This window comes from Pseudonaja textilis, chromosome 9 (genome assembly GCF_049901715.1).
Source record: "Pseudonaja textilis isolate UNSWEBS1 chromosome 9, rPseTex1.2, whole genome shotgun sequence".
NCBI classification, from domain to species: Eukaryota; Metazoa; Chordata; class Lepidosauria; order Squamata; family Elapidae; genus Pseudonaja; species Pseudonaja textilis.
In genome coordinates, this window is record NC_141998.1 from 22,658,626 (window position 1) to 22,678,295 (window position 19,670).

The 19,670-nt window shown below is 40.2% G+C and overlaps 1 protein-coding gene across 1 annotated transcript in view; it reads right to left on the reverse strand.

The window, feature by feature from the left end:
* The window catches only part of ATP12A (ATPase H+/K+ transporting non-gastric alpha2 subunit), a 35,609-nt gene extending 16,840 nt beyond the window's left edge, over positions 1-18,769 (reverse strand). The window contains exons 1-10 of the mRNA XM_026709034.2: positions 18,484-18,769; positions 15,591-15,731; positions 11,919-11,978; positions 11,302-11,505; positions 8,031-8,144; positions 6,839-6,973; positions 4,694-4,811; positions 2,950-3,218; positions 643-841; positions 187-296 (exon numbers count right to left, since the gene is read on the reverse strand). Coding sequence (XP_026564819.1) covers positions 187-296; positions 643-841; positions 2,950-3,218; positions 4,694-4,811; positions 6,839-6,973; positions 8,031-8,144; positions 11,302-11,505; positions 11,919-11,978; positions 15,591-15,731; positions 18,484-18,492 — 1,359 coding nt within the window. The 5' untranslated portion in view covers positions 18,493-18,769. The remainder of the gene's footprint in view (positions 1-186; positions 297-642; positions 842-2,949; positions 3,219-4,693; positions 4,812-6,838; positions 6,974-8,030; positions 8,145-11,301; positions 11,506-11,918; positions 11,979-15,590; positions 15,732-18,483) is intronic.
* Positions 18,770-19,670: the final 901 nt, after the last annotated feature.

Sequence of the window (19,670 nt, forward strand, 5' to 3'; positions counted from 1 at the left end):
TAAGCAGTCACTCACAGGTAGAAAAGCTCTGTCTTTCCAAATGCTTGATGAACTACAAATCCCATTATCCCTATCTATTGGCAGACTCCAAGGTTGCCTACTCATCTCTTAGAGGTTGCAAAATGAACTTTCTGTTTCCAAATTAAATTCAGAAATCCAAAACAGTTTTTATGGAGTCCTTCATACCTTCATGATGGGTACGTTTTCTTGGCCTGGCCTAAATTCAGCCCGGTTACAAAGGGAGACAATTTTGGATAATGCTGCCCACGTGCCTGAAGTTTGGTCAAAAGATTGACCTGAAAACAAAAGGAGCAACAATTATTCTCTGATTTATAACAAGGTGTTGAGTTCCAAAACCCAAGAAAGACAGGATAAGAGTCTTCTAAGCAGCTTCTTATATTGTTCTTCACCCATAGACAGAAATCTTGCTAAACTAAAGCAGACTACTTGCATCATAAAATATATACTCTGGGAACTATTAGGGAGGGAGCTGTCTTCACCTTCTTTCTCCCACACAAACTATCTAAGCTAAGCTGTCTCTTGCTCCTTTGGAATTCAGCCCCTCCCTCCTGGGAATCCAGACTACATTCATCACCCCCTTGTGAATTGCTCTTCTCTTCTAACCCTAGGCTGATTATTTACTTGACTGATCTTCACTGGTGTCCGCTGAGTAGATTTCGTTGTCAAACCACAGGTGAGCTACAGTCATTCGATTTTGGGTCAGCGTCCCTGTCTTGTCGGAGCAGATGACAGAAGTGGATCCCAGGGTCTCTACAGCTTCCAAATTCTTTACCAAGCAATTCTTTTTGGCCATCCTCTTGGCAGTCAAGGACAAGCTTACCTATCAATGAAGGGGATGGAATATGTCAAGTACAAAAAGTCAGAAACTGGGATAGAGTTCAAGAGTACTGTTTCATGCTACTTATAACAAGAATCTGATCTACTAATGGTCAAGACAAATTAACCAGATAACAGTCAATGGATTTCAAGGGAGGCAGGACTTAGGTCTCTTATGGGGGCATAGAGACTCCAAACTGATGATGCTTTTGACCCCACCTTCATTCACAGCCTAGTTGTCTTTTACAGTCAAGTGATTTAAGGAGAGGTCTGTAACCAAGGTTCAAGGTTTTCCCACCATTCCATCCATGATAGCAATAGCACAGGTTTATATACCGCTTCACAGTGTTTACATGCCTCTCTAAGCATTTACAGAGTCAGCATAATGCCCCCAACAATCTGGGTCCTCATTTTATGACCCTCAGAAGGATGGAAGGCTGAATCAACCTTGACCTTGGTGAGATTCAAACTGCCAAATTGCAGTCAGCCAGCAGTCAGAAAGAGTAGTACTGCACTCTAACCACTGCACCACTATGGCTCATCATGATCCTCGTTTATTCATTTTATTTATCATTTCAGCTCCATAATGGCCCATTTGTACAAAAACTATGCAACTTAGATCGACTTTCTAGGGTTATGCCGATCTGGAATGAAATCCGCATCTAATATTTGGTTGAGCAGATATTCCCATCCTATTGCAAACACGCCTTGTCTAAGGCTACAAGATGTCTCTTTTAGATAATATATTTCAAAAATCAAGAAACGCCTCAAGAGAAACACCTGAAACTCCATTTCAGAGTTCATTGAAGGACACCAACACAGAATGCAATAATTTATCCCATCTTTTTTGACAGGACAAATGTAACATGATCCATTTGACTTTTTCAAATTTTCAAACAAGGAAGAGAGCTAAAATCCAGATTCAGAAGTCGTGGGATTTTTTAAAAATGCATGATACATCATTTAAAGTGCTAGAAATAGAGGTTAGTGCTAGACTGATATTTTCCCCAGCATTATTTTTGTCAATGAGCAGAAGAGGGAGAAATAGTGAAATTCTCATGGGTAGTGTGGCAATTAACCTGGCTAGAGAGTACAGTTCGGACTACAGTTCTGTGTGGTTTTGCACATTTGCATAGAATAGTCTATCTTTCTTTGTACATTCTTCTTTCCAACTACAGACAATCTTAATGGGACTTTGTGGTTGTAAGTCAGGACAGTGACAAAATGGGCTGGCCATGTGACTGACCCAATTTTTCCTTTTTGCGGTGGTTATTAAGCAAATCAGCACAGTCATTAAGAGAAACCATGAAACCAGGGTACTTTGTACCCTGACAGACATGGTTTGTCACCACATGCACCAAAGAAGTTTCTTTATTATTCCAATTAATGTCCTACTCAGTGTTCTAACTAGATGTGATCCACTTTTGGTCACCACACTATAAAAAAGATATTGAGACTCTAGAAAAAGTACAGAGAAGAGCAACCAAAGTGATTAGGGGACTGGAGGCTAAAACAAATGAAGAACCGTTACAGGAATTGGGTATGGCTAGTCTAGTGAATAGAAGGATCAAGGGAGACATTATAGCGGTGTTCCAATATTTGAGGGGATGCCATAGAGAGAAAGGGGGTCAAGCTATTTTCTAAAGAACCCGAAGGCCAGACAATGAACAATGGATGGAAACAGATCAAGAAGAGATTCAATCTGGAAATAAGGAGACATTTTCTGACAGTGAGAGCAATCAACCCATGGAACAGAAGTTCCTTCAGAAGTTGTGGGAGCTTCATCACTGGCAGCTTTCAAGAAGAAACTAGACTGCCATCTGTCAGGAAGGGAATAAGAAGAATCAACAATGTGCCAAAACCTTTGCATTACTTAAGAAAATTCTAAAGGTCCACCACAACATATTGGAAGTTGAAAGGCCATGAGGATGCAGCGGAATAGAAGCTTCATTATAAGGGATGCCAGCATTGGAGAAGATTCCCACCCAGCATTATGAGGAGTCTTCTCATAAAAGTTCATATCCTTTTGTGTTTGGTAGAAGACAATGTTTCACATACAGACCCAGAGTTCTGCAGAATTACTGATGGCACAAGGGAGTAACGCATACTCACCGTAACTGTAGCTAACAGTCCCTCAGGCACGTTGGCCACAATGATACCAATGAGGAAGATGACGGAATCCAGGACATGGTAATGCATTGAGACCGCAATGATGAAGAAAAGGACTCCAATGGAGATAGCAACACCAGCCACAATGTGGACAAAGTGTTCTATCTCGAGAGCAATGGGCGTCTTCTCATTCCCCACTCCAGATGCCAGAGAGGCAATCCGGCCAATGATAGTGTTGTCACCTGTGTTGATCACGATTCCCGTAGCGGTACCTAAGAAAAAGGATTGATTAGCAAGAAAACTAGACCAACAGAAGAGAATAATTGTACCTCAGGGGTGTACCTTGGTGCTCTCTGAGCTTGGTTGTTTTCTTGCAGATGTTTCATTACCCATCTAGGTAACATCATCAATGCCAGCAGGGAGTGGGGTTTGCTCTCTATTTATATACAAGTAGTTTGCCCTGTCAGTATTGGTGGGAGTGTTTTCGGTGGTTCTTGGTGAACACTTCCACCAACACTGACAAAGCAAGCCAGGATATATTAACAGAAAGCAAACCCAATTCCCTTGTAGCCCTGATGATGTTATCTAGTTGGAAACATCTGCAGGAAAACAACCAAGCTCAGATATCATCAAGGACCCCCTAAAAAACTATACAGTACATTGATAAATTGAACATTCCTTCCATTCAAGTTTTCTTCATGCAACCCTGCCTTTTCCTGCTACTTCTTCTGTACATTTCTTGCACAAATACAAGCAGAGACCACCTCTTGGACTTTGAATCAGAAAGATTCCTATCAATGGTGGTATTCAGCCAGTTCTGACCAGTTCTGGAGAACCAGTAGTGGAAATTTTGAGTAGTTCAGAGAACTGGCAAATCCCACCTCTGACTGGCCCTGCCAACCCCCATCTATTCTCTGCCTCTCATTGAGTCCCAGCTGATCAGCTGTGTCTCCTTTGGTTGCCCTGCACAGGAGAACGGAGCTGGAAAGCAGGTTAGAGGGGTGGGGAGGGAATGGAGATTTTGCAGTATCCTTCCCCTGCTACACCCACCAAGCCACTCCCACAGAACCAGTAGTAAAATTTTTTTGAATCCCACCACTGATTCCTATGTTCCAGAAGATTTGGGGTCAAAGATCAGCTTTAATTTTTCCCCTGTATATTAGTTTCCAACTTCAAAAAATTATGACCATGTATGTGGGATTGAATGTCCATGTTTTGCCTTTTATAACATATAAATAATGATTAAGGGTAGGAAATCCAGCCTTAAACCTCACTGGGTTCAGCCCCAAAGTATATTTAAAAAAAACCCTGTACATAGCAGAATCTTTCTCCTGGTTGCAATTTTACATAGGCACAACATGAATAAGATCAGTTCAGGTCACATTTGAGATTGTCATGGCAGAGAATTGAACTGGCTCTAACAGGAGGCAGAAGTGAAGCAACTTCCCTCAGGCGGCAGATCCTGAGTGGCATGGCTGAGGCAGGAAATTGTTATTTACTTTTGTTTGATTGCAATTTTATTGCCTCGTTACCATTCTTTGAATTTTATTGGCCGTTCTGTTTCCCAAAAGAAGGGGCTTAGGGGATTTTTTTTTTTTCTGCCTTGCAGGTCAAAGATAAACTAAAAATGGAGTCGCCAAGAATGTTCTTTGAGTTATACAACAGAGGTACGAAGTGAAGGAGCAAACTGCCTTGAGCCCCGATGACAAGTTTCACCCTGTCTCAGTCACTCCTCTGACACACATACCTTCCAAGCAGGTTGTGGAATAGAAACCAATGTTTTTAGTTTCCAGTGGATTTTCGTGAGTGAATTCACAGGAGCGGGACTGCGGCTCTGACTCCCCAGTCAGAGAAGAATTATCCACCTGTGAAACAAAGATCCACACATGAGATGATGGGAACCTTCCAGATGTTCAGGTATCGTGTTACACAAACATTTCTTTTTTTTAAAAAATACATTTTTTTATTTTTTGTTCCAACAAACATATCATTGTGTGAGCAGCGTGGTTCCAAAGTGCCTTACATTTTAGAACAAACATGACAATAATTTCATGTTTAATACAGATAACAGATAATCAAAGTTGGAAGGGACCTTAGAGATCATCTAGTCCAAGCCCCAGCCCAAGTGGGAGATCCTACACCATTTCTGACAAATGGTAGTCTAATCTCTTCTTGAAAGTCAAATACTATTGACATCCTATTGACATCCTTATATAATTCGATATTGATACACATGTTTTGTTAAATTATCAATCTTAATTATTCAATATTACCATATGTTGCATTTGTGTCAATCTCTATATTCTTAACATCACTTCTTTTATTATAGATACTACAGCATATTAATAATCATATTTGCAGTGTTTAACAAATTATATAATTCTACTAACCATTCATAAATTCATATTAGTTTATATTTTCCATTATTTATCCCCTTTTTAATTCTTGGTTGTGCCACTATTATATTTAAGGTAAAATCCCTTTCTAGTCACATTTTAATACAAACAAAATAATATTCATCCTATTTACGTTTAGCAAATTATACAATTCTAATAATCATGTAATTACTTTTATCTTATGCTATATTTCACCATATTATTTTTATGTTACACAAACATTTCTCAGTGGTCTTCCTTACGGTAGAACTTGGCTGAAAAAGAGCAAAACTATGACAAGGAAAACTGAACTACAACATTTAGGATTCCAAGAATAATGGTCCAAGAAGTTGGATCAGGGAGAAAACATCATAATTTTTAGTTGAAGGCAAGTGAGATGTATTTTCAATAAAGAACAGCAACGTGTTAAGAGAAAATGCTTTTCATGTTTTTTTTCCCTTATTCCTGTTTCCTTTCTATCTCCATCTCTATTAGAGATGAACGCTGGATTGTTCTTCATTGTGACCTAATGGTTTATTTATATTTTCACTCAAACTAACAGCTTTTTTAAAAAAAAATACATATGTGCCTTTCTCAAACTTTTTGGCATTTCCTGCAAAATAGGACAGCAATTTAGAAATGTTTTTACTCCCTGGTACTCATCTTTAACTTACTTCATCTAAAATATTTTGATCAGGTAAACAAATCCAAAGTTGAAGTAGAGTTTACACTGTTGTCATCTCAGTCTTAAGCAACTACACAAACACTTCAGAGAGGGAACAACTTACTCAATTCCAGCCATAACATGATAATTCGTGTGGGAAGACTTTTCTTGTAAACAGGAAAAAAAAAAAAGAAATTCTTCTTATAAAAGTTTGAAAGAGTCTCTGCAATTTTTTTTTTCTTTGCTTTTGAATAAACCTGTTTTTAAGTGCTTTAAATCTCATCACTTGTTCCCAATTAACAGAAAGATGCTACCAATAGAAAAGATATCTCAGGTTGAACTGTGGGATCCTTGGTGCTCTATGAGTCTGTTGTTTTTTTTTCTTGCAGATGTTTCATGACCCAATTAGGGAACGTCATTAGTGCTAGGATGATGATGTTGCCTAGTTAAGTGATATAACACCGGCAACAAAACAATAACAAGCTCAGAAAGCATCAAGGATCCCATAAAAAGATTCAAAATTCTGATAAATCGTCTCTTCTGTTCCATATTAGCAGGCTTGTAGACCTGCATTCCTATTGGTCCAGAAGAGCCGGGCTGTGATTGGACGATATACGCATTCCTGATTGGTTCGTATGGGGTTTGCCGCGATTGGGTAAAACCAAGCGCGGCAACTGTCATTGGCTGCCTGGCTGCGGCCAGCTCTATATAAAGGGCTGCCGTGGCTAGGCTTGTTGTCTCAGAATCTGCCTCCTTAATAAAGAGCTGCTGTTCACTACTCAAGCCTTGTGTCTTAATGGGACCCACCGACCATACTTAACATCTTCCTTTTTCACTCTCTTTGTAAACTTACCTTACAACCCTGAGACTGGATTAGTCGGATGTCAGCTGGTATTCTGTCTCCACCTTTGATCTCAACGATGTCACCCACCACTAGTTGGTCAGCTGGAATTTCCCTTTTTTCCGCATCTCTGAAGACAAGGGCTTGCTAGTAAGGGAAACATAGGGGTGCCTTAGTTGGATAATTGACCTACCGATTGTAATGTATTTGAAGCAATTCATAGAGTACAGATCTGCTTAGAGCTAAGAGTCCTGATACCTCACGTTTAATTTCTAAGATCTGGGGTAGCCTGCCTCCAAATATCTTGCAGGCCATAACTGTGGGAAATAGATACAGGATGTCTCCATCCCCTGTTTGGCCTCTGTGAGAAACACAATGCTAGACTAGATAGGCTTTGGTGTGACCCAGCAGAATCAGAGGTGGTATTCAAGCAGGTTCTGACCAGTTCTGGAGAAGCGGTAGCAGAAATTTTGAGTAGTTCGGAGAACCGGCAAATCCCCCCTCTGACTGGCCCCACCCCCATTTATTCTCCGCCTCTCATTAAGTCCCAGCTGATCGGCTGGGTCTTCTTTGGTTGCTCTACACAGGAGAACGGAGCAGGAAAGCAGGTTAGTGGGGTGGGGAGGGAATGGACATTTTGCGGTATCTTTCCCCTGCCACACCCACAGAACCGGTAGTAAACATTTTGAATCCCACCACTGAGCATGATCCTTCTCATACCTTTATGAACTGGGAACAATTGTGTTTACAATTTCCATATTGATTAATATGAACAGTTAGAGTATTTTTCAAAAGGCACCTGGGCTTTCTTGGGGTTTGTTTCCTTGAAAACATGTCACCTCTCATCCAAGAAGTTGCTTTGGCAAAGAAGAAGAAGAAATTTCTTGGATAAGAAGCAAAATGTCTTCTGGGAAAAAAACAAAGAAAGTCCAGTTGCCTTTTGGAAAAAGCAACTTTGGGATAACCATAGCCTGGACAACTGAGAATCTCCGTAGCCAATGTTGTATGTTGCTCTCCAGATGTTACAGTAAGCTCTGTTTTGAAACCTGATATATAACGGGAACAAAGAGCTAACTTATCTTTTAATTGTATTGACTCCTAGAACAATCTTGTCTCTTCTACCCACTCTAGGAAAAATAATAATAAAATGTCTAAGTACCTCTTTTTAGATGCATTAGTACACTAATCATTATTGGAAATTCACCTGTGGGATCATTTTGCCGAAGCTGGCCATTATGTTTGTGCTCTTAGCTTCTTGATAATAAGCAAACATCCCGGTCAAGATGACAACTAGTGCAAGGACCACACCCAGGTAGAGCTGCAAAAGGAAGATCGTACAGGTTAGATAGAAACAGAAACAATCTTTTACAGAAGTCTTCGAAAGCCAGGAGAACAAATCAGTCAGAAGGAAATGGTGATATGGCATCTTCTAATCTGCACGCAGAGGACATGTCCACCACCGGAGGTCTTCAAGACAAGATTAGACAACCACTTGTCTGGGATGGAATAAGGTCTTCTGGGCAGGAAGTTAGACTAGAAAGCCCCCTAGGTCTATTCCAACCCTATGATTGTATGATTGTGTGGTTTAGCTACAAGGGAATCAGGACTCATGATCATTTAAGGAGCTGCTGATACAGTTCTACAGAGGAATTATCGAGTCTATCATCTGCAGCTCTGTAACTGTCTGGTTTGGTTCTGCAACCCAAAAGGACAGACACCGACTTCAGAGGATAATTAGGACTGCAGAAAAAGCAATTACTACCAACCTGCCTTTAGGCGAGGACCTGTATACTGCAAGAGTCAAAAAGAGGGCTGTGAAAATATTTACAGATCCCTCATATCCCAGACATAAACTGTTTCAACTCCTTCCCTCAAAACAATGCTATAGAGCACTGCACACCAGAACAACTAGACACAAGAACAGTTTTTTCCCAAAAGTCATCACTCTGCTAAACAAATAATTCCTTCAACCCTGTTCAACTATTACAAAGTCTGCACTACTATTACTGTTAATCTTCTCATCACTCCTTATCACCCATCCCCTCCCACTTGTGACTGTATGACTGTAACTTTGTTGCTTGTAACCTTATGATTTATATTGACTGTTTCCTAGTATGATTTGATTGCTTATTGTACCCTATGACTATCATTAAGTGTTGTACCTGATGATTCTTGACTCTTGACGAATGTATCTTTTCTTTTATGTATACTGAGAGCATCTGCACCAAGACAAATTCCTTGTGTGTCCAATCATACTTGGCCAATAAAAAATTCTATTCTACTCTATTAAATAAATATGAAGAAGAAATAAGAAATTGCAAAACAGTGTGATGGAAACATACAACTTCTCTGATGATCTTCAGCCAAGCAGTATAACTTCCATCTGCTTAAAAGTTTAATCAGACCTCGTGATGCTATTCTCCAGAAGGGGTTGAAGTCAAAAATTAGGAGAATTCAAGGTTTGCTAAAGGGTGAATGGGGTCTTAAAATTAAGCAGCGCTGAAAATCCACCCTTCCCTCCATAATATATGCACCTTTATCCTGATTACTTGAGAGTTCTCCGCAACAAACTCACTGTCCCTTAATTTTATCTACATTTTGTTGTAGCTGATTCATATCCAAGAAGGGCCAAGCTAAGTGGATGCATTTAGGAGATTTGAACAGTTAAGCTGGTTAAAACCAGCTGATTGTTGGGTAGGTTGTAGGCTAGATCGAGAAGGTTGTAAAACACCACAAGGCAAAACCATAACAAACACCTCATCTATGGCTGCCAAAAATCATCATCAACATCATCATACATGGACGTGCCCATGAAATTCCTGGAAACCAAGTTAGACCCAAGGCAGCCTTACCTGCTTTATGTTGCAAGAACAACAGTAAAAATTTCCATAAAACTTTGCGCTATTGGCCGTCTACCATCAAGTTCACCTGATCTTGTTTTATCTTTGACACAGTCTTTGCTGCCATATTCAATAAAGATTACAACTTTATCGTGCCAACTTTCTCTATTGCAGGAAGAAACGTTTTATTCCCTGGGTGCAACAATCATGAAACATGGAGTCCCTGATAAAAATGTCCTACAGACGGTTCTCCACTTACAACCAAAATTTCCATTGCCAAGCACTTAGCAACAGCACTTAGTGTCGGGGATCCAAGAAATCCACCCCCATTCAAATCATAAGTCTCTAGCTGCATCTCTCAGAGTTAAAAAAAAAAAAATGATTTATTAGGAGTGGCCATGTTGGCATTAGCTGGGTGTAGCCAACACTAAAATACATCATTCATTTCCCCCTTTACCCTGGTCTTCCTCCCACCCCCTGGATGTATATTCTCCAATGGGATGCATCCATAGCCGAGAGTCATCAATCATTCTCTCCAGTAATATTGTGCGCCAACAGCTTTGTGCTGCCAAAGAGGCATCTGAGGCATTTAAGGAATGCATTGCTTTCCCCCACTCCCTTTTTGCTGGCAACTAAAAAGACCAAAGAGTATTTTTTTCAGTTGAAACTTAGACTTATATATTGCTTTACAGTGTTTTACAGCCCTCTCTAAGTGGTTTACAGAATCGGCATCTTGCCCGCAACAATCTGGCTCCTCATTTGACTGACCTCAGAAGGATGGAAGGCTGAATCAACCTTGAGCCTGGTGAGATTCGAACTGCCAAATTGCTGGCAATCGGCAGTCAGCAGAAGTAGCCTGCAGGACCTCACTCTAACCACTGTGGCCACCATGGCTCACACCTGATTTTAAGTGATTTGCACCTGATTTTATGACCTTTTTTTGCATGGGTAAGTGAATCATTGCAGTTGTTAAGTAAATTTTTGGTTGTGAAGGGAATTCCATTCCCCTCCTGACTTTCTTTGTCGGAAATTGGCTGGGAAGGTTGCAAACGGTGATCACATAACCCCGAGATGCTACAACTCTTAAATTGTAAATACAACCTGATTGCCAAGGGGCTGAATTTTGATCAGGCAATCATGTCAGAGTATATTCATGAACTGGAATAGAGCATGGTAACAAGGTCAGCCAATGAATAGGCATAGCAACTAAATCAGCCAATGAGGACTGTTTGGAAACCAAAACTAGAAGTAGCCTAGGCATGGCTCTATATTAAACTTTGCAGCTCTGAAGGAATGTTAAGCTCCTGAGCTGCTGTTCTGCTCTGAACCTGTAACATGTCTGCTTCTGTTTGAGTTTGCTCCATGTTGGAGAAATCTACAACTGGTATTGTAAAATTTACTTTATATGTTTATAAAGAAGTTAAATGAAGCTGTATTTACTTTTCTGGCGCTGAATTTATGCTATAATGTTCTGAACAGATTGTGAGGATGATGTGGCAGTCATAAGCGTGAGGACCAGTCATAAGTCACTTTTCTTGAAAGTCCTTGCAACTTTGAACATCACTAAATGAAAGTCAAAGACCCCTTGTATCATTGTGGGGGGGAGAGAAAAAAAGAAAGCGGTATAAAACTCACGTTGTCAAACGATGAAGCTACTTTCTGAGAATATTGAATGCCGAAAGCAATCCAGCAGAGGATGGCTCCAACCCACAAGAGGATGGAGAAGCCCCCTATCATTTGCTTGAGGAACTTGATGATTTCGGGGGTGGATTTGGGGGGGGTGAGAGCGTTGGGACCATCGCGGGCCAGGATCTCGGCCGCTCTTGCACTTGTGAGACCCTTTAAGCAGACAAAGGAGAGGGTTAAAATCAACAGCTCAGCGCTTGTACCACTTCTGAAATTGATGAGCCGGGTGGGACATTGACAAAACCATGCACTGGGGGAAGGAAATGTGAACGCAATTGAACATTGAGCTGATGTTAGTCTATCTCTCTGTGCTTGTCTATACAGATTCGATTCATTTATACAAACACACACACATACACATGCCCAGCACACTCACAGATGGCCTGAAACCTAAGAACAGGCAATTATGCATTGCAATTCCAACAAACATTTAAAGAAAGCTTCTTCAAGGACAAGAATACATACATTCTATTTTTAGCGACACACTGAACTAAATAGATTTTAATAGCATTGCACTACTCAGCCGTAACATTTATGAATGTTCTCTCTGGCCAATATTTACTTACTTTAATGATGCTGGTGCCATATTTTTCTTCTAGTTCTTGAATGCTGAGTTTATGATCGTCCTAAAAGAGTAAGAAAAAGGCAGACTAGATTAAAAAAAATTTATTTGTTGGTTTCATTAGGATAATGTGCTTGTCCAAACACACAACTGACTCCACACTTGTCACAAATACAAAATACGTACACGTAAAATAGTTGATTCATTTCCTTTGTCACATCCTGTTATGGTCCACCTGCAGATTACAGCTCTCCCAAAATATATTAAGGTACCCTATCTTATTAAAATTCTTTAACTTACTGAAAAATCCCCCTACGGTTATTCACAAATGTTAATCTCTCATTTTTCCAAAATTCTGCCCTGGCAAAACTTTGAAATGATGTCTTACTTAAAATGGAAGCTGTGCTGTAATTCTTCCTGTTGTTATCGAGATAAAAGATAAATATAAAGCATCAGCTGAAAACACCTGGAACACCTGGAAGCCAAGAGGAACATATGTGCCAAATTTCAAATTTGTAGACTTTACTGTTCTGGAGATTTTGTGATGATGCGTGAGTGGTATTTCACCTTTTATATATATAGATAATGAAGTAAACATAAATTAGAAATCTCACCTAACAATACTAAAAAAACCCTTCAGCTTAAGGTCCAACTGGAGAGCATAAACATTCTAAATACATTCGCTCTCTAGTCAAGTTTAAATTCTGGAGGCTTCATGAAAACATCCCTGAAGTTTTCTTGACAATATCAAAGGGACTTTGACCTTGTCTTCTCCCAAAAGATATATTTCCCCAATTATCCTTTGCTTCTCTGATTTTCCAATAGTCCTTTTTCAAAAAACTAAGTAGGTACAATCCGGTTTAGCTTTTTTTTTACACCAACCATGGTCAGCTAAGTGCTGCCATCTTGCTGAATTATCGAAATGTTGTTGTCAGTATTGATTTGGGTATTTTCAAGTCAGACCTGATCTTTATGGCTCTAGAGACAAATCCATGCAGTTCGTGGCAGCATTTTCAGAAGTGTTTTGTCCTTGCCTCCTCCTCCTCCTCCTTCTTCCTGGTCTAAGAGAAAGTGACTGGCCCAAAGTCACCCAACAGGCTTTGTGCCTGAGGCAGGACTAGAACTCATAGTTTCCTCCCTCCCGCTCCAACCACTAGACCGAATTTGAAGAAAATGTCTCTCTGCATTGATTGTTTATTCTTGGAAGGGAGCAAGTTGCATCTGAGGAGGGCCAATTTTCACCAAGGTTAATGCATATATGGGAATTGCAAATCAGCAAAAAAACCCAAACCCTAATCTTGGCTAAATGAAAAGAATGCTTTTAGAGATAGATAGATAGATAGATAGATAGATAGATAGATAGATAGATAGATAGATAGATAGATAGATAGATAGATAGATAGATAGAGAGATAGAGAGAGATAGATAGATAGATGATAGATGATAGATAGATAGATAGATAGATAGATAGATGATAGATAGATAGATAGATGATAGATAGATGATAGATAGATAGATAGATAGATAGATAGATAGATAGATAGACAGATGACAGATAGATAGATGATATAGATGATAGATAGATAGATAGATAGATAGATGACAGATAGATAGATGATATAGATGATAGATAGATAGATAGATAGATAGATAGATAGATAGATAGATAGATAGATAGATAGATAGATAGATAGATAGACAGATAGATGACAGATAGATAGATGATATAGATGATAGATAGATAGATAGATAGATAGATAGATAGATAGATAGATAGATAGATAGATTCCTGCTGTCTAATGCTTGCTAAAGTAAAAGAGGGACTAGGAATAAATGTTGACTGGGAACACAGTCATCCAGTTTGGAGGGAAAGTTTGCATTTTGCAAAGAATGAAGAGGAACAAATATAAAGGAATGTTGCGCATGGATTTAACTACGATCCTTCAAACTGGATAAAGCTTATTCACAAATATAGCATCAAGGAAGGGGCTTGGGAGATCCTGCAACATTTAAGATACCTTCTTATTCTCAAATTCATTATCCCCCCAACCCCTTTGAAACTCCAAGGTCTCTTTTAGTCCAAATCTAAAACATTTCCCGATTAGATATCTTCAAGATGTGTTATCCTTTCATTCCCATCGTCCTACACAATCCCACTGTCTCAGGAGCAAGGGATAGGAGAGGGACCTCCAAATTTGACCTCTTGAAGACGTGTGGACTTCCACTCCCAGCTGGGAGTTGAAGTTTACACGTCTTCACATGGCTAAGTTTGGAAACACCTGGGATAAGACACATATGTCTTTCATTGAATGAGGGTGGTTTAATGGATTAGGGGTGGCATGAGATGAACCTGGTGATATGGAGAGCTTCTAAAAAGTAAATGTAAAGGTTCCCCTTCCACAAGAGCCAGCGCTGTCTGAAGATGTCTCCATGGTCATGTGGCCGGCAGGACTAAACGCTGAAGGAGCATAGAACAGTGTTACCTTCCCACCAAAGTGGCCCCTATTTTTTTACTTGCATTTTTACGTGCTTTCAAACTGCTAGGTTGGCAGAAACTGGGACAAGTAACGGGAGCTCACTCCGTTACATAGTGCTAGGGATTCAAACTGCCGAACTGCTGACCTTTCTGATCGACAAGCTTAGCATCTTAGCCACTGAGCCACTATGTCCCCTATGGAGAGCTTGTACTGACCACCAAATACACAGCAGCATCTCCAAAAGAGCAATTTGCTGAAAGCAACACCATGTCAGCAGCTGGACAGACGTGCATCTAATTTAGATGGTTGCAAAGCCTGTGATAATGTTATTGGAGCAGCGTTAGCTTTGCTCTAGCTGAACCTGGCTAACGCAGTACGATTACACACATTTGAAGCCATCCAAAACAGCAGGAACTCTGAGCCAAGACATTGGAGCACTTCCAAGGAGTAATATGTTGAAGAGTTGGAACCAGAATTCCTCTCTCTCCTTTCCCCTCTCCTGTTTCTATCCAAATGAATATTAATCTTCCTGATGAAATCTTGGGTGGAGCCTGACAAACAGGACTTTGCAGGAAGGAAGGGAGGAAGGAGAAAATTCAAGACTGCACTGAAAGTATCTTCATTGTAACGAGGATTGCAAATTGTTTGCAGAGGCATCTCAAAGTGTTTTTCTGGCTATAAGGTTCACGGCACTGCAGAAATGCGGTGGCCAGAGAAGACATCAATTTTTCCTAATTTAATTGAATGGGCCGGAAGTGGATTACGTCTCTTCTCTTTGTGTGATCTTGTTGCCTTCATTCATAGATCTGGGACCAATTTGTCAATGGCAAAGACAGCTTTCTAAGCAGATCTGCTTTGGAACCGAAGTCTGAGGATTTGTGGATAGAGGCATCGGCTTAACAAAATTAGGATAATGACAGTATTTGCCTACCTAGTTGAAATGCAATTAACTTTCATATGGAACACCATTTGCGTTTGGACAGTAAAGGCACAAAACTATTCGTTGTCATAGAGATGAGTCATTTGAGAAGCAAATTACTTTCTGTTCCAAGACTGAAACTTTTGTATTAATAATCGTCTTCCTTTAAAAAAAAAAAAAATCAGGAAAACAAGAGATCTTATATCTGATCTTTCTACTTAGCCATGAATTGCAACCATGAATTAACAAGAATGTATACCGGTATCTGTGAGTCACTTACCAAATCCAGCTCTTTCTTAAGCTCTTCAGTTTTGTCTTTCTTCTTATTGCCTTTCAAATCGTTTCCCTTTTCATCGTCCTTGTATCCATCATCCACATCCTTGGTCCCACTTATCTCTATTGAATAGATATCTGGATTTTTCTAAAATGTAATTTAGCAAGAAAGTTAGGTTGACTTATTTTGGGGAAGTCACCAGTTTATTTTCATGAGTCCATGATTAAAAGGACTCCATTTTGGTAGCCAACCCACAAAACTTCCCTTCTGCCTTTACTAGCTCATTTTCTCCTCACTACTTGGAGAACTGTGCGGGAGTCTACAGCCCCTTTTTGTAACAATCCTGCAAAACTTTATCTCGAAATGTGTTCTGAGTTAGCTCTTATTAGAATGGGGATCGTGCCTTCCTTTGACTCTTGAGGTACAACAATCACATCAGTGTGGCCACCATAAGCCAAAAACAATACAACGGTGGATTGATGAGCTATATGTTCTACATTTCTTTGCAAACCGAATCAGATCAGGTGAAAAACCAGGCAGGGAAGCAAAGTGGATAAAAGAAATAAACTTCTACGAACTCAATGAATCGTTTATGTTTTATGGGTAGACTGTGTGGGATGGAGTTCACCCTTTTTATATACATAACTTCCCAGATCGTAATTGATCTATAAAATTGTAATCCACTCTGTTAAACCACCAGCAAGTGGCTGACCCCATTCCTTTCCAGATTCTTTGAGACTTAGATGATTGCACTGCTAGGCATGGTCATATTTGGCAGTAGAGGATCATATTACCAACTGCATTTCTGGTTGCCATAGCAATTGATTATGGGATGCAGTTAAAAATCCTTTAAAAAAAACTCTTTTGTTTTCATTGTTCAAACAGTTATTCATATCGTTTATTTTCCTTTTGTCTAAGATTGATGGGTCTTTTAATTATTTTTCTTCCTGTGGTTTTCTTTTCTTTCTTTTTTAATAACCCTCACATACCTTTTTTCCCCTCAAATTAGTATTACCAGGAATCCCATAATTTAGCTTAAATATTCATAAGTTTAATTACTGTTTGAGGATTTTTTTTTTTTTTATAAAAAAGGAAAATATTTTCAATTACGGGCATTCATTTATCCTCCATATCATCTCAAAACCTCATCTTTTCCTCTTTGGGATTAGCAAAGCACTGCTCCACAATACTGGACTCAGTTTCACCCTTTGCTGAAAACTCAGCAAAAAAAAAAAAGAGCAACAAAGACGATACTGGGACTTAAAGCATGAGTATCAAACTCACAATGTCATGTTGCCATCATGTGACGTTTTCCCTCTTCACGGAGCTGGGTGAGTGTGGCCTGTTGCAGGGACACCCCTGAGGATACACTGCACGATGAACAATTAAGGGACCTAAGTATGTCATTCTAGACTAATAGAAAAGGACTCAGAGTGACATGATAGCTATCTTCTACCACTTGAAAGGTTGCCACAAAGAAGAGGGGGGTCGTCTATTCTCCAAAACACCTAAGGTTACAAGAAGTAATGGATGGAAACTTATCAAGGAGAGAACTAACCTAGAACTAAGGAGGAATTTCCTGACAATTAGAACAATTAATCAGTGGAACAACTTGCCTCCAGAAGTTGTAAATGCTCCAACACTGGAGGTTTTTAAGAAGAGTTTGGACAGCCATTTGTCTGAAATGGTATAGGGTCTCCTGCTTGAGCAGGGGGTTAGACTAGAAGACCTCGAAGGTCCCATCCAATTGTTTTGTCTTGGACAGGACCAGATTTTTCTTATGCTGCCTTAACACTTAAGAGTTACAGTTATAGAAACCTAGAGGTATAAAGCTGGAAGAGACCACAATGATTATCTAATGCGAACATCTGCAATTAATTAACCCATCATTAGAGATGACTAAACATCCTTCCTCTCCCTAAAATTTTCCAGAGATACACAACTATCACCAAGAGATTGCCCCACTTCTATGCATATCTCACCACCAGGAAGCCTAAATATATGCACTGCAGCAACAGATCAGCAACTCCGTTGAGTATTATGACACAGTGAGCAACATCTATGAATTCCTGGGAATCAACCAATGATCTCAGCTACCTGGACTCCTAGAACACAACATAGCCTTCATTTGTAGGTACTACAATCTCAGGGTCGTTCTTCTGAGAGGGGCTGAGTTTGCCAAGTGGATTTTTAAAAACCCTTGAAATGAGTCGTTGATCACGATCCCTTCGCAGCAGATACTTTCCAAGTGATTGAATTCAAAGAAAGGACCATCCCTCAGAAGAAGATCTGATTGCTCCAGCCAAAGGGCTGAGTTGCAGACAGTGAGAAGGATTAGACAGCCATTTGTCAGAAATGATGCAGGCAGGGCCTCCTATTGGGGCAGAGGGGTTAGACTAGAAGACCTTCAAGGTCCCTATTCTGTTATATTTGTTCTGTTATCATTTACATGAGATCTTGGAGAACTACTGTCATTTAATCTACATGATCCTGAGTGATAGAAGAGAGACAGAGAGACTACTCTCTATCCACCTAATGCTCAGATTTAAAATTCTGCATCAAAGTCAGTTTTATATAGTCTCTCTCCTCTCCTCCTCCCTCCCTCCCTCTATCTCTCTCTCCCTCTCTCCCCTGCTCCCTTCCTTTCCCTCCCTCCCTCTATCTTTCCCTCCCTCCTTCCCTCTCTCTTGTTCTCTCTCTCCCTCCCTCCCTCTCTCTCTCTCTTCCAAAAATGTCTTCAGGTTGCCCCAAATCCAAGCTCCTTAATCCAAAACTCTCTTGGTAATATTTCGCTGCACGCTGCACACCCCCCCCCCCAAAAAAAACCCTCATACATCTTCAAACCTAAGAGAAGCCAACAGCGGATTCTTCTTCCTTCCCAAATTCCCCTTTTACTCACCTTCCCCATTTTGGGACTTCCTCTTCCTTGGACCAGGGAAGGCAACGGGAGGACAATGGATTTCTGGAAGGCAGCTCAAATCAGTGGATTGGTGGACCACCAAGACTTGGCTCAAAAGTACCAGAGAAGGTGTCAATCAGCTAGAACCCAGAAGTTGGAATGGAAGAGTGCTGGAAAGAAAGAGCTCTCAAGGCTTTGTAACCTCCTTAGCAGGTGATCCAAGGTGAGCTGGAGTCCTCTTCAAATTTAGGCATCCTTTGGTTGAGACAGGTTCACCTCCCTGTGGGGAGCATCTGTTGCTTGTTGGCCTTTTTATGAAGGTAGCTAAGCCACGCCCCCTTGTCTTCTCCTTGTCATTCCAGGCTTCACTCAGCAGTAGGTGGAAGCATACCACAATAATAGGTAAAGTCCCAGGTCAAAGATGCTAATTATAACTTTGCAAACTTTGTTCCCTTCTCCGGGATCCATAAAAGCATTGAGCCATTCGTTTCCTTCACCTTTTCTTCCTGGGTCTTGGAATTAAATGAATGAAAACAAAAGAGATTCATTTGAAGATCTTGAGTTTTCTTTTCTGATCAGGAAGAAGAACAAAAGAAGGGGAAATATTTACCTGGTGCCACTCCAGAAAGGGTTTTATCTATAAGGTAGCCCTCAACGTACAACTGAGGTCTCTGTTGCTCAGCGAGACAGTGGTTAAATGAGTATTGGCTCATTTTATGACCTTTCTTGCCACTGTTTTAAAGTGGATTCATGCAGTTGCTCAGTTAGTAACCTGGTTGTTAAGTGAATCTGGATTTCCCTCCATCGACTTGGCTTGTCCGAAGGTTGCAAAAAGGGATGGCATGATTCCAAGACATTGCAACGGTCATAAGTAGAAGTAAGTCCTTCACTTATGACCACTTAGCAATTATGTGGCGAAGTGAGACAACCATGATAGCAACTTAACAACTGCAGTGATTCACTTAACAACAGGGGCAAGAAAGGTTGTAAAATGAGGCAAAACCCATTTAATAAATCTCTCACTTTCACTGGTCATTAGATTGAGTTCAGACCGGAATTGTTTCCTCTAGGAATTATCAAAGATCAAATCCCAAAAGAAGTAAAATATCTACTGCTACATACACAACAGCCACCAGAATAGCTTTTGCACAAGTATGGAAAACTCCCAATATTCCTAATGAAGAACT